This window comes from Prunus avium, chromosome 6 (genome assembly GCF_965620075.1).
Source record: "Prunus avium chromosome 6, drPruAviu1.hap1.1, whole genome shotgun sequence".
Taxonomy (NCBI): domain Eukaryota; kingdom Viridiplantae; phylum Streptophyta; class Magnoliopsida; order Rosales; family Rosaceae; genus Prunus; species Prunus avium.
In genome coordinates, this window is record NC_142289.1 from 9091541 (window position 1) to 9106310 (window position 14770).

At 35.3% G+C, this 14770-nt stretch overlaps 2 protein-coding genes across 3 annotated transcripts; one reads left to right on the forward strand and one right to left on the reverse strand.

Annotated features, from left to right (window-relative positions):
* The first annotated feature begins 871 nt into the window (after positions 1-871).
* Positions 872-7642, forward strand: HOS15 (WD-40 repeat family protein). Of its 2 annotated transcripts, XM_021961613.2 has the most exons (14): positions 872-1206; positions 1614-1759; positions 1881-2250; positions 2984-3060; positions 3187-3233; positions 3740-3887; positions 4139-4202; positions 4305-4463; positions 4569-4690; positions 5190-5264; positions 6198-6251; positions 6352-6425; positions 6945-7019; positions 7143-7642. In XM_021961613.2, exons 1-14 carry the CDS (start codon positions 1146-1148, stop codon positions 7360-7362), a joined length of 1692 nt encoding a protein of 563 aa, XP_021817305.2. In that variant the 5' UTR covers positions 872-1145; the 3' UTR covers positions 7363-7642. The 2 variants fall into 2 exon arrangements, with proteins under 2 accessions (XP_021817305.2, XP_021817312.2); XM_021961620.2 differs by lacking the exon at positions 872-1206 and having other exon boundaries at positions 1618-1759; positions 1873-2250.
* A 311-nt stretch (positions 7643-7953) lies between these two features.
* LOC110759527 (Tetratricopeptide repeat (TPR)-like superfamily protein) lies at positions 7954-9967 on the reverse strand. The gene has a single exon (XM_021961604.2). The coding sequence runs from the start codon at positions 9900-9902 to the stop codon at positions 8040-8042; it is 1863 nt and encodes a 620-aa protein (XP_021817296.2). The 5' UTR covers positions 9903-9967; the 3' UTR covers positions 7954-8039.
* Positions 9968-14770: the final 4803 nt, after the last annotated feature.

Below are 14770 nucleotides of genomic sequence, written 5' to 3' on the forward strand. Positions count from 1 at the left end.
TCTCTCTCTCTCTCTCTCTCTCTCTCTCTCTATTTTTTTTATTATTTTCCTTCTCTCTTCTCTCTATTTTTTTTTCTTTCTTTTCCTTATATTTTCTCTCCTCTCTTGGTTTTTTATTTAAATTTTTTCAGTTGTGAGTTTTGTAACATGCATGTTATTATTTATGAACCCGTTACATGACTTGAAACCCGCACGATAAAAGACGACCCAAATCCGACATGACACGTTTATTAAATGGGTTGGGTTCGGATTGAGCATTCTTGACACGTTTATTATCCCGACACGACACAAACTCGATACGACACGACCCATTACCAGCCCTAATGAGAAGGATATGCATCTCACGCCTGCATAATTGAGACTTGAGAGAGCCCATCCTACCCCTCTATCAATTCAAACCAAATGCAATTGATTGTAGTTGTCGTGTTGTGTTCGTGGTGGGGTATCCACATATGACAATATGCAGAGTGCAAATTGCTATGGAAACTGACGTCTAGCCAAATGGAAAATAACATTTATTTGCACCTTAGTTCATAGTGTGTATGTGAGAAACCCTTTCTCCCTTATAGTTTAGATTAATTAAAACAAATTCCAATTTTGACTGCAAATTATGTTGTCATATTAGAGTATACCTCAAATTAATAGAGGAGATCAATCACTTGATTCCAGTCCAAGCCCAGTGGACTGGTGCTCCAGCGGATCCAATAACGAGGACCGAAGAAGGGAGATTTATTTTCAGAGCCCACCCAAAAAAAAACCAAAAACCCATACCCTTGCCAGGTGGCATAATCTCGGTGGCTGGTCGACAGACCTAACAGACCCAACAGACCCAAGAGTAGAAGAATATGTTAAAGGTTTTACATTATCCACGCTTTAAAACAAAAATAAAATGAAAATGGAAATGGAAAAAAAGAGTGCAAAAAGAAAAAATTGATGCTCCTCCGCTGCCCTTCCATCTTTGTGAGACTTCGGTTTCCAGACCAGAGGCCCTCAAAACTCTCTGCAAAACCAAAAATCCCCCACTTTACCCGTTTCCCATTTCAACTCCTCTCTCTCTCTCTCTCTCTCTCTCTCTCTCTCTCGCTCGCTCTCTGATTGAAGCTGGGCCATATCATAGCCATTGAAGCCGGCGACTTTTTGGGACGATGACCTCCATCACCTCCGTCGAGTTGAATTTCCTCGTCTTTCGTTACCTTCAGGAATCAGGTGGGCAATACTTTGCAACCCCTCAATTTTTCATAAATTTCGCTTTTTGTTTTCTTTTCCCGTTTTAAATTAGATTGTCATTCAAGGTTTTTTTTTGAGGATTTATTAATCAATTTCTGTTACATAGTTGCCTTTGTAACTTAATTAGGGTTTAAAAAAAACTATAATTTTGGGAATAACTTTTCGAATTGGCTTCTCGGTTTCGGGAGCTGAGGGGGCATGATCTTACAGATCCGAAAACGATAGTGGGTTTGATTTCATTGTGTAGTTCTCCGCTGGAATGGTCGAAAGATCATTTATTTTCAATTTTTCTTCATAAAACTTTGTTGCTCTTTGGTTTAGTACTAGAATACGTGGTTGAATAATTACTCTTGTTTACAAAGTTTCTTCTTTCATCACTTTTTCAGGCTTCACACACTCAGCTTTTGCTTTAGGATATGAGGCCGGTATCAACAAAAGCACTATAGATGGCAATTTGGTTCCACCTGGTGCCCTCATTACATTTGTACAAAAAGGACTTCAGTACTTGGAGATGGAAGCTAACTTGAGTAATGTTAGTATTCTTAGTTCTTTTGCTATAAATTATTAAATAACTGGTCATTTCTATTCAGTAACTTGTGTATGATACACAGCTTAGAATATATGTTAACCAACTTTTGCTTTAAGCTTGCCAGAGTGACGCAGATTTGGACGAGGATTTCTCATTGATAAACCCTTTAGATCTTATCACGAAGGATTTATATCAACTTAGGCAAATGATTAAAGAGAAAAGGAAGAATTTACAGAAGGATAGAGACAAAGATAAAGAGCGCGAGTCTTATCAAAAGAAAGATAAGGAGCTTGAAAAAGAACATGAAGGAGAACGTGCACGAGTAAAAGAGAAGGAAAGGCAAGAAAGGGAGAAGGAATTTGAAAAGGACAGAGAAAGGGTAGAAAAGAATAAGGAGCAAGAAAAGCAGCATGAGGACCACAATGACAGAGATATGGTTACTGATCAGGAAGAGAAGATTAATGTCAAACATGAAGAAAATGGAGCTTCTGGAGGTAAATTCAATTTTTACTGAAAACAATTTCCTCTTTTCTTTTTAGTTTTTTATTCTTTTATTTATTAGCCTGAATACAATTATTGAGGCAACAAATGCCCATAGTTTGTTAGCAGCCACGAATCTGTTCAATTTTATGTCCTTTCTTTTGTGATTGGCAAAACTAAGAGCTAAGATGTAGCTCCTTACTACTTGAGCAAGCCATGGTGCTTGGAATTTTTTTTTATGTTGAAAGATCCTGGGATAAATCATAACTTAGCTGATGAACTACCCTTTTTTTATTAAATTCTTTTTTAATGTTTCCTGAACAGGAAAAAAAGAGTAAAAGAAGAACACTCTGCATTAACTTCCTGTTTAGACTTTTGAGAATGGAGGAATTTGAATAGTACATGTTGTAGGAAGTAAGAAATGCACTTAGAAGCTTAAGTAACGATCTGCCCAGGTAAGAGTTGCTTATGCAATGTGGTGTCTTGCACATTTCTTGGTATTTGAGTAACTAGAAATGCAAGGAATTTTAAACTAGCGTCATTGCATAATAAGTTAGGTATGATGAGTTAGAGTTCTTTGCATGCATGTAAAAAGACAGAGCATGCTATCAAACTCCTCACTTAGTACAGTTGAAAAATTGTGGTTCTACCTGAGTTATTGTTATGTCTCTCACACTTTGCCCTTTTTTTCTCCGTCTATTTCCTAAAGGCACATTATGGTAATAATCATTTTGTTTGTTGGAGCAGAACCAATGGATATTCCTACAACATATGTTGAAATCCCTAGTTCTGATGTGACAATTCTAGAAGGCCATACTTCTGAGGTTTGAGCATGTCTCCTATTTTCTTGCAGTACCCACCTTATTCCTGGCCTTTTCCCCCTTCTGTTTATTATGTTTCGTCATACATGTCTCTCTGTGACATTGGTTCTCTTTTCCTTTCTTCATTAGGTATGTGCTTGTGCTTGGAGTCCAGCAGGGTCTCTTCTTGCATCAGGGTAGGTATCTCATTGTTAGATTGTTCATATTTAGTGTATGTATATATTATCTATTCTCGTTTCTAGATTTAAGACATAAGGACTCATGAAAAAAAAAATGTTGATAATCTATGTATTATCTCTTTACTGATTGTTTCACATGTTGATCTCTGCTGGTGAAGTTCTAACATTAAATCAGACATGTTTTTGCCTTTTATCTGCTCAATATATCTTTACTTATTGTTTTAGAGTCTGCAAAATTTGATAGTATATGTGCTTGTTGTTTAATCCTTTTTGTTAGCTTTAATTTCTGTAAAATCAACATCTGTTAAGACTGTCTGGATCTGTTGATATTGTATTATCATGTTAATCATGGGCCTGTAATGTCTACCTGAATATGGGCTGTTTCTGAATCCATGTTGTTTCCACTCCATGTAAGGATTACCATGGTATTGGTAAACTTTTTAAAGTCTTTAACCTTTTTTCCCTCCTCTTATTCTTTGCACATTTGATTAATCACTTTCTAGGTCTGGAGATTCGACAGCTCGTATTTGGACCATTGCTGAAGGAAGCTCCAGATTGTCACAAAATGGCTCCTCAAATGTGTTGGTTCTGAAGCATGTTAAGGGTAGAACAAATGAAAAGAGTAAAGATGTCACGACACTGGATTGGAATGTGAGTTCCGTTATTATGGATTTATTTTGTGATATCTTCCGTATCAAATTTCTTGTAATAGATTTGCATGCCATGTGGATGCTCATTTGTTATGGGTTCTCGCGAGTTTCACCCAGAAGGAAAAGAAACTTGTTTTCTTTCTTTCCAAAAGCATCTAATACTGCAGGAGCTTCTTGCCTAGATTTTTGTTATTCTTTTTTCTAGAATTTACTATTTTTGTGGATATGCAAATAAACCTTTCCCTTGTTCAGGGAGAGGGAACACTGCTTGCAACGGGCTCGTATGATGGGCAAGCAAGAATTTGGACTACAAATGGTAAGCAGACATTTGTTTGTCCTGTTTCATTTGATTTATGATATATATGTATTTTTTTTAATAACCATTTTGGAAGTTTTTAACAACGTAATCTTTGCCCAGGTGAATTAAGAAGTACTTTGAGCAAACATAAAGGACCTATATTCTCTCTAAAGTGGAACAAAAAGGGGGATTATCTTCTTACGGGAAGCTGCGATAAAACTGCAATTGTGTGGGATGTGAAGGCAGAAGAATCGAAACAGCAGTTTGAATTCCATTCAGGTGAATATAATTTTAATGTATTGTAGCAGACCTTGTTTACTTGTTTACCTCCTGGAAAATAGTGGATGTGTTGGGATTTTGATGGCTATTTTTTTTGTCATTTAGGTCCAACACTTGATGTTGACTGGCGCAACAATAGTTCATTTGCAATGAGCTCAACAGACAATATGATATATGTTTGCAAAATTGGGGAAACCCGCCCTATTAAAACTTTTACAGGCCATCAGGTATGTTCAAGCATTTAGCTTCTATAGATCAATCCTGAGTGTAATTATCATTTTTACATTTTGTTCTTCTTATTATAAAATTTTGCATATATATATATATACAGGCCCCCTTCTATTGAGGGTTCCCTCAAATAATTTTATTTGAAAGACACCCTTTACTTTAGGGTCCCCTACAAAAAAAAAAATCAACGATCCAAACCATCTATTTTTCACATCTTCATTCAGAGATCATCCTTGCAAAAAATGATTCAAATTGAAAATCATTAAGGCATCTAATTGAGACCAACAAAATCAATGAACATGGTGCTTCAAAAAAGTACTAAAATTTCAATAATTTAATTGAGTGGTCAAATGATATCGGATTCAAGTGATTTTTGTAGAGATGATCTTTGAATGAATATCTACAAAATAGACAGAATGAGTTCACTCGATTGTTTTCTGTGAAGGTACTTGATGCTATCATTTTTCGTAGCTAATCAATGAATTTTGGTTGTTTCAGGGTGAAGTTAATTGCGTTAAATGGGATCCAACCGGTTCATTGTTGGCTTCATGTTCTGATGATATCAGTGCAAAGGTTATTTGTGTTACGTTTTACATTTGTAGTCAAATATTTACATGTCTATAAGATGGTTGTTTTCATATAATTTTTTTAAGTCTATATTTTATAAGTAAAGATGGCTACCTAAATTAGAAACAGACCACGGTGGTACACAAGATGGGTATGGCAACAGTAACGTTGTATGCCACTTACTCCAGAACATGGGAACAATGGGAACAATGGGATTGGCTCAAATAAATTTTCATTATAGTGCTTGATTAGAAGTTTGAGTCTGATAATTCAAATATATATATATATATACAGTCCCCTTCTATTGAGGGACACCCTTTAGGGTCCTCTACGATTTTTTTTTTCAACGATCCAAACCATCTATGTTTTAAGTCTACATTCATAGATCATCCTTCCCAAAAATTAGACAAATCGGAAACCGTTTCGACATCCAATTATGTCCTATAAAATCAATGAACACGGTGCTTCAAGAAAGTACTAAAATTTCAGTAACTCAATTAGGTGGTCAAATGATATCTGATTCAAGTGATTTTTTGTAGAGATGATCTTTGAATGATTATCTAAAAAATAGACGGTTTGGATTAGTGAAATACAATGTGGAGTGGGCCCTACAAGGGTGTCTCTCAAATAAGCTTATTTGAGTGCGTGCGTGTGTGTGTGTGTGTGTGTGTGTGTCCTGTAATTTTTTTTTTTATTCCACAAGCATCATGGTGGATGATATGGAAGGTAGTATATAAATTGTAAAAACTAGTGTTATGAAAGTCTACCACCTTTTGCACCGCTGGCAGTTCAGTAGGGTAGTAATTATTCTGGTAACTATGGTAGTCATGAACATGTTGCTGTTTAGTCATTTTCACCTTTGTATATGTTTTTGTTAGGTTCATTATTCTTTGTCATTAAGAATATTGTTTTTGCAACTCACATAAAATCATGGTATAGATATGGAGCATGAAGCAGGAAAAATATGTCCATGATTTAAGAGAGCATTCTAAGGTACTCCTCAGCTTTATGTCTTTTCTAGTTTGATTTGTGTATCATGTCTCTGGAATTTTACTTCTGGGAATCTTAAAAGCACTGGAAAAATGTATTGCAGGAGATATACACTATCAGATGGAGTCCCACTGGGCCGGGAACAAACAACGCTAACCAGCAGTTAGTTCTTGCAAGGTAAATATAGTGCTTTGTAGGTGAAGTGACATGCCGTTGGCTTTTCTATACTTGTGTGCATTGCATTCGTGATGTCTTCATTTCTTATTTCAGTTAACATTTGCAAATTTGTTCAATAAATAGCTTTCACGTGGTTTCATATTTGTTCAACCAAAGCTTAATGATGTCAATTGAAATTTTGTATAAAATCACCAAGTGATGTACCACCCCATAGTAAGACCTGGTTGATTGTTATTGCTTCTGATTCATTTTGTACTTCTAATTGCCATTAATCCTATTGTGCCGTGTGAATTTATTTTAAGCTACTGATCTTTTGTGTTCATCTTGTTGTCATTGCATCTCTGTTCTTGCACCTGTCTTTATGTAGAAATAGTTTTGTTTGATAGGAATCTTTATGTAGAAATATTGCAATATACAAACTTGGACTTTCATGCTATAAGTATACTCTGCCTCAGAAACTGCACCAAAAATGTACATGTCATGGTTCTAAGTGGTCTGTGGTTGTTCTTTCTTGTACAGTGCATCGTTTGACTCCACTGTGAAGCTATGGGATGTGGAACTAGGAAAACTTCTCTACAGCTTGAATGGACACAGGTACTGGACTTAATAGAACTATGTGGTGTTTGAAGCTAAAAACATTGCTGTAGTTCAATTTGTATTACTGTTAATCTGTCATTACATTTATATTTGTATTAATACCTTCAGTTGAATCAACAGGGATCCTGTTTATTCTGTTGCCTTCAGCCCAAATGGTGAGTTTTTGGCCAGTGGATCTCTTGATAAATCCATGCATATCTGGTCACTGAAGGAAGGCAAGATCGTGAAAACATACACAGGAAATGGTGGTATATTTGAAGTCTGCTGGAACAAGGAAGGTGACAAAATTGCTGCATGTTTTGCCAACAATACTGTCTGCGTTTTAGATTTTAGAATGTGACTCTGGAAATCCTAAATTACCTTGTATTGGAATTAGTTGGTCGTCAAAGCCCAGCCATAGATTAGTTCTTTGTATTTGATTGGGATGGGTGCCAATTAGGTGGATAGGCTTGCATTTTAACCGTAGATCAAGGCTCTACTCTCTAATGTTCATTTAGTTTGTAAGCTCTTGTCCTGATTCAATTGTCAATCAGGCTTTCATGCTTTTTCTAGGAGAGTATGTACAGGATTATTTGTAACATTTTTAGTTAGGCTTGTTAATGGAGCATGCTTTTCTCTTAGAGCATCCAAAGCTGTGTTTTCCACTCTTTTTCTGGTTTTGTTTTTGTGTTGAAATTGGAATTGAATCTTATGGTGGGTTTCCAATTTTCTGATCATGCAACCAACGTAACGGAATTACCTGAATACCTTGAATTTTTTTGGAGGAACTCAGGGTGCTTGAAGCATTTGGAAACATAAGAAACTTTTTGCTTTAGTTTACCGAAGAAATGGAGTCGTTACTTCGATATGCATGTCCAATAAATATCCTGGTGTTGCGGGGAAGCAATGGTCAAATTGAGGCATATTTTGGTTTGTTCGAAACTACAGTTAATTAGGTGTTAAGAATTGAATTTAGATTGAAGGTGAAAATTTGTTTCCAGAAGCATCTCAGAGGAACCAATATTGATAATTTACTCTTCACCAGTAATCGCCACAAGAGCATGAACCATTTGCAAAGTGGTGAAACCTGTTTCTGTCCCTCATTACAATCTTCCGCCTGGTAATTTTTGAAATTAGCTTGGTCACGGCATGACAATCCGAACACACACGGAGGTTCTTTACAATTTTGATCGTAGTTCCAGGTTGAGTGCTTATTAGCCCGAAAGCAATAGCAAGCTTCTCACTATGAACTTCAAGGGATTGCTGCTTTTCTCTCTCCCCCAAATCATGTAGCACAGTATCAATTTGTGGGGTGTAACCGTGAGCCTTAAGCCACTGGTTCATCTCCTTGATCATCATGTATATTTCTTTGCTCCTCGGGCTTCTCCTATCCCCCGCAAGGAATTCATGCACCTTGTTATCCACTTCAATTGAGCTGCAACCAGGCTCCTTCTGAATCCCACTGTGTTTCATCAAGGTCCTCACCCTTGCCACCCCATCCCAGTTCCCAGCTGCGGCATAGATGTTAGAAAGAAGAATAAATGTTCCTGAATTTGCGAGGTTTTGGCCAAGGAGAAACTCTGCTATCTCCTCTCCCAAAGTAATGTTACCATAGAGTCTACAAGCCCCAAGTAAAGTTCCCCATAGGACAGGATCAGGAGCTATCTTCATGTTCTTGACAAACTCATATGCTTCTTCAAGCTGTCCAGCACGGCTGAGGAGATTTACCATGCACCCGTAATGCTCAATCTTCGGTTCAATTCCATATTCATCCTTCATTGAACTGAAAAAAGCTCGTCCCTCGCTGACCAAACCAGCATAGGCACAAGCACTCAAAACACCAATGAAGGTTATATCTGTAGGTTGGCAACTAAGTCTACACATTTCATGGAACAACTGCAATGCATCTCGGCTAAATCCGTGCATTGCGTAACCTACAATCATCGAATTCCAAGCAACAACGTCCTTCTCATCGATCATATCAAAAACCAGACGAGCATCCTCCAAACTACCACATTTACTATACATATCAATCAAAGCAGTTCCCACATGAGCATTGACTTGAATCCCATTATTTTCAATGTAAGAATGAAGCCATCGACCTGACTCAAGAGCCCCGAGCTGCCCACAAGCAGAGAGCAAAGACAGTACAGTCAGTTTGTTTGGCTTAATTTTCGCCACCAGCATTTTCCTAAACAGCAACAAAGCCTCATTTGGCATCCCATGCTGAGCATACCCATCAATCATCACATTCCAACATACCACATCTCTCTCCTCCATCCCATCAAACAGCACACGGGCCTCCTCAACCTCCCCTCTTTTTGCATAACAAGTGATCATCGCCGTCAAAGAAACCAAACTCTTTTCAGGCATTGTATCAAACAGTTGTCTTGCAGACACGACATCACCAGCTCTCGCATAAACATCAACAAGACCCGTCCTGACATACAAATCCGAATCAAACCCGAGTTTAATCGTCTGAGAATGGAGGGCTTTTCCGGGTCTAAGCGGGCAAGTTTTCATGACAGCAGAGAAGGTAAAGCAATTGGGTTCTACGCCATTGGTCAGCATTTGGGTGTAGTACATGAGGGCAAGGTCATGAAGACCGCATTGGGCATGGCTGTGGATGATGGAGGTCCAGAAGAAGACGCTGGGATTGTGGGTTCGTTGGAAAAGGGCAACTGTGTAGTCGAGACGGCCGAGAGAGGCGTAGGAGCGTTGGAGCTTGAAGTTGAGGATTGGGTGGTGGTGGAGACCGTGGCGGAGGAGAAGGGCGTGGGTTTGCAGAAGGTGGTTGATGGATTTTGACTTGTCGACGAGGAATGTGAGTCTGTCAATTGATGGCGGGTGTTGGCGGTGAGTGGGTGTGGTGGTGACCAGAGGGGTGGGTGAGGAGCTCATCGTTTTTGCGAACGGTTTCTCGGATATTTGGCGCCATCAATTATTTATCGTTTTTTTTCTTTCTATTTTCTCTGTGTTATTTATCAAATATTTGGTGCCATCAAAGAATTTTATATTGACAGTGGAAATGTTGAGCGAAGATTGGTGAAACTTGATGGATTGGATTGGATAAAAAAAAATTAATATCTAATTTAATTGGATTGATTAGACTATCGCTTGTACTATTTTTTTTTTAAATTGAATTAGTTTTAAGTTTTGGGTATCAAAAATCAAATTAGTCTAATTATTTGGGAGGTGCTTCTTCCCATAAAGTGATTCTAGACGCCTTCTCATAATCACTTTCAAATATGCCCTTAATAGCATATGTCAATTAGACTAGTTGATCATGGTTGTGATCTGCTCCCTTGCACCCAAATTCGAATCTCCTTCTCAGTAAATTAGATTAATTTCAGAGTAATTTAAACTATCACTTATATTAAAATATATATTTTTTTTTTAGAATTAAGAAAATATAATATGGGTAGTTATGTTCCATAAAAGTAGGACCTATTATCTAATTTTGTTTTTAATTTTAATTCTTTTTAATATTAAAAAAATGTGAATTTACCATATTATTCTTATTTAATTAATAATTTTAATTTTTAATGTTTGAATTAACCAATGACATTTTCTGATATTTTGAATGTTTCACCATTCTCTACCTTTTGCTTTATATATATAGATAATAATCAAATTGTTTGTACTATTATTGAATTAAATATTATGCTATCACTCAAATTTGCATTTTTTTGGTTCATGTGAGCATGACTCAAATATTTAAATTTACAAATTTAAAACAAATACACATAATAAGTATGACTTTTTATTAGCGAGACAAGAAGGATGACTAAAGTCTACTAAAAACAGGCCTAATGGTAAAAACATTCAAGTTAACAGAAGCTCAATCTTGTTGGACGGGAAGTTTTGAATTAGATGAAGATTCCAGTATTTCAACTTGATTATGGCCCTTTTGATTACATACTAGCTTCTTATTCTCAATATATACCAGATAGCGAAGAAATGTTGTCAAAGTTGAGAAAGTTTAGTGCTTTAGTTCAACCTTTCCATGTAGATCAAGAGGATTATGTGATAATAAACAAGATTATCATACTAATCAAATGAGAAATTGAGATGGGGGAAGAAATCAAATAAGTTGAATAATTAATACTAAAGTTGGGACTTAACTATCTCACAATGTAGAGAATATTAGACTATGTCTAGTAAAGTTTTTTATAATGCAATCTGAAATTTGTGAAGTTCAAATGAGCTTTATATCATCAGAAGTTGGAGTTCCAAATTTAGTACAATAACCTTTAAAGCTACGGCATTTGTGCATCTGCATAATCCTACAACTGATCATACTGATTATTAGTGATTGTTTGTGGATGTACAATCAGAAAGAGTTTTACAATCTATTATTAGTGGTTTCTTTTATTTGAGTTTTACCCTTATGCTATTTTTTGGTTAGTTCATATTCTCTGTGTTGTATATATGATCATATTTAAACAATGGCTTATGGACTCTAAACAAATGTAGAGATATTTAGTCATATACCCAGTCTTAGTACTAAAACTTTATAATAAACGCTACACAATTTAATTTCTATAAACAAACCCAAAAAAACAACCTAAAAAATGATAGTTGGTCCTATAGAATTTAATTTTGATTATTAAATTACTTTGATGCCCTATTGGATGTTTTGGGCTTTTTTATGAGATTTTGGGGTTGGGTTTGTTTTAAGAAATCAATGGTAGTTTTGTAATTTAAAAGAAGTTAAATGCCTTTTTGTTATATTGTAAATGGACTTTGGATGTGTTTCTAAAGTTCATTTCATATAGGGTTTTTTTTTTAAATTTGGACTCTTATATTGGGTATAATAATGAATCTCCCAAAAATGTATCTATAAATTGAAGACTCTTGGTAGAAGTCTTTTACAATTAATTAATTGTGATTTTTATTTATCTTTGTTTCACTATTATGTTAGTGTCTAGGTAATTCTTACTCTATGTTGTACCTATATGTTCAAGAGGCGACTTAAGTAAAATTACTGGACTAATTGAAGGTGGAGCGGCTCAGAAAAATTCTTAGGCATATTTGGCCTACTCATTTACCTGTTCTCTTGGAGCATGAAAATACTGATGTGGCAAGACAAATAAGGTTTCGCTACTCTTTTCCAATACCCCTTTGAGATGCTCAGTTTTTTAAACAAAAAATATTTCAAAATAGTATAGCCGCGCGGCTATACCTATTTTGACACATAGCCACCCATACATAGTATAGCCGACCGGCTATACCCAGTTTTTTATTTTAATTTAAAAACTAGTATCGCCGCGCGGCTATACTATTTATATATATATAAAAAAGACCCGCCAGAGCCTAGGTGCCATGTTTCAAAACGGTAAAGCCGAACGGCTATACTATTTATAAACAAAAAATATGAAAAAAGGGGTATCGCCGCGCAACTATATATATATATATATATATAGTTTAAAATAGGACCCGCCCAGCGCCTAGGCGCCACTTGTCAAAAAAGTAAAGCCAATCGGCTGTACTATTTTTATTAAAAAAAATTAGAAAAAACCGAGTATAGCCGAACGGCTTTACTATTTTTTTATAACATTTAAAAATCCTAGTATAGCTGCCCGGCTATACTATTTTTTGAAAGAGAAATTATTAAAACCGAGTATAGCCGCTCGGCTATACTATTTATAGATATTAATTTTCTAGTTTCAAAATCACCATCTTGCATTGCTGTTACAACAAGTAAGAAATAATCTTAGCCTCTCACATTCATTCGTAGTTAGTAAAATATGGAATGGAAAAAAATACAAAGAAAATACGTACGTGTTTTATTCGGTAAAATTTTGGCACATTGCAACTTAAAAATTCGGCCACTATATTATATTTAAATATAAATTATTTACATTTTTTAATATATATTATTTTTATTCAATAATATGTGAGAATATGTGTATAATACGTGAATTTTTTTGTCTTATTGAAATTTGTATAAAAAAAATACGTGTATGAAACCTGAAAAATACATATGTACATGTATAATATGTGTATTAAACATAAAAAAACTTTACCGAATCTTTAAGACGTTTGCAGAACAAGTATGTATTATTTTTAAATACATACGTACGTGTATAATACATTATTAAACATTAAAGTGCTAAAATCTTTATACGGGTAATGACTCTGGAAAAGTAAAAAAATCATAAGGGGACAATAGAGACTCGAGTAATGGCCTAATAGCAATGGATAATGCTCTAAACAACTTTTATCGATAAACAAAAATTGGGGAAAAAAAGGATCCCACTATATATACAAAGTGTGTAGCCGCGCACCTCTTGGGCTCTGGAGAAATTTAATTATCTTTAACATATTTAAATATTCACTAAAGAAATAATAATTAAAACATAATTACTAATTAAAGTGATTCAAAAAGGCTAAGATATTACTTAATGAAGTTGGCCAAAAAAACAAAAGTAAAGAAACTAATTTTATATTTTCAAAATTTTAAATAAATAAAAACCTCTCTTGACGAAAGTTCGTCGGCACAGTTCTATGCCGGCGACATTCTTCGATTTTAATAACTTTTAAAAAAAATAATACTGTCGTGCAACTATACAATATATTAGAAAAATGACTCGCCCAGCGCCTAGGCGCCACTTGTCAAAAATGTAAAGCCCAACAGCTGTACTATTTTTATAAAATAAAATTAGGAAAAAATCGGGTACAACCGAGCGGCTATACTATTTATAAAAAATAAATTTAAAAAACCATGTATAGCTGCCCAGCTATACTATATATATTTAAAAAAGGACCCGACCTAGGCGCTACGAGTCAAAAAAAGTAAAGCCAAGCAGCAGTAATATTTTTATTAAAAAATTTAAAAATCCAGTATACTGCACTGCTGTACTATTTTTTGAAAGAAAAATTATTAAAACCGAGTATAGCCGCGCGGCAATACGATTTATAGATATTAATTTGCTAGTCTCAAAATCACCATCTTGCATTTTTGTTACAACAAGTAAGAAATAATCTTAACCTTTCACATTCATTCATAGTTAGTAAAATATGGAATGGGAAAAAATATGAATAAAATACGTACGGCTATACTATTCATCATATATTAAAAAAAAGGACCCGCCCAGCATCTAGGCTCCACATGTCAAAACAGTAAAGTCCAACAGCTGTACTATTTTTATAAAAAAAAAAAGGAAAATAGTATAGCCGCTCGGCGATAATTATTTTTACACGTGGGCGCCTAATCGCAAGGATGATCTTATATATATAAATAGTATAGCTGCCAGGCTATACTCAATTTTTTCCCTTTTCTTAAAATAGTATAGCTACACGATTATATTCAGTTCTTACAAAATAGTATAGCTGGTCGGCTATACATTATTTTTTAATTTTTTATTAAAATAGTGTAGTCGCGCGGCTAGACCTTTTATGGGTTGTAATTATATGGTTGTAACCTACCAATAATGGGTGGTGAATGTTTGTCTATCCCCGTAGCCTATAAATAGTAGGTATCAAAGATGAATGATATACAAGTTCGTAGAACAAATTTGTTGTGTTTCTTTTTCTCTTATTGCTCTCTACAATTTCCCTTAGTTTTATAACAATTATATATTTTTAAAATAAAAACAAAAAAAAACAAAAACACCTCTCCCAACGAAATGTCGTAGGCACATGTATATGCCGGCAAAATTTGCCGGATTAGACCTCTCCCGACGAAAGTTACCTGTGCCGACGAACTTTCCTTTGGAGAGGTCTAATATGGCAAATTTTTTTGGGATAGATATGTGCCGACAACA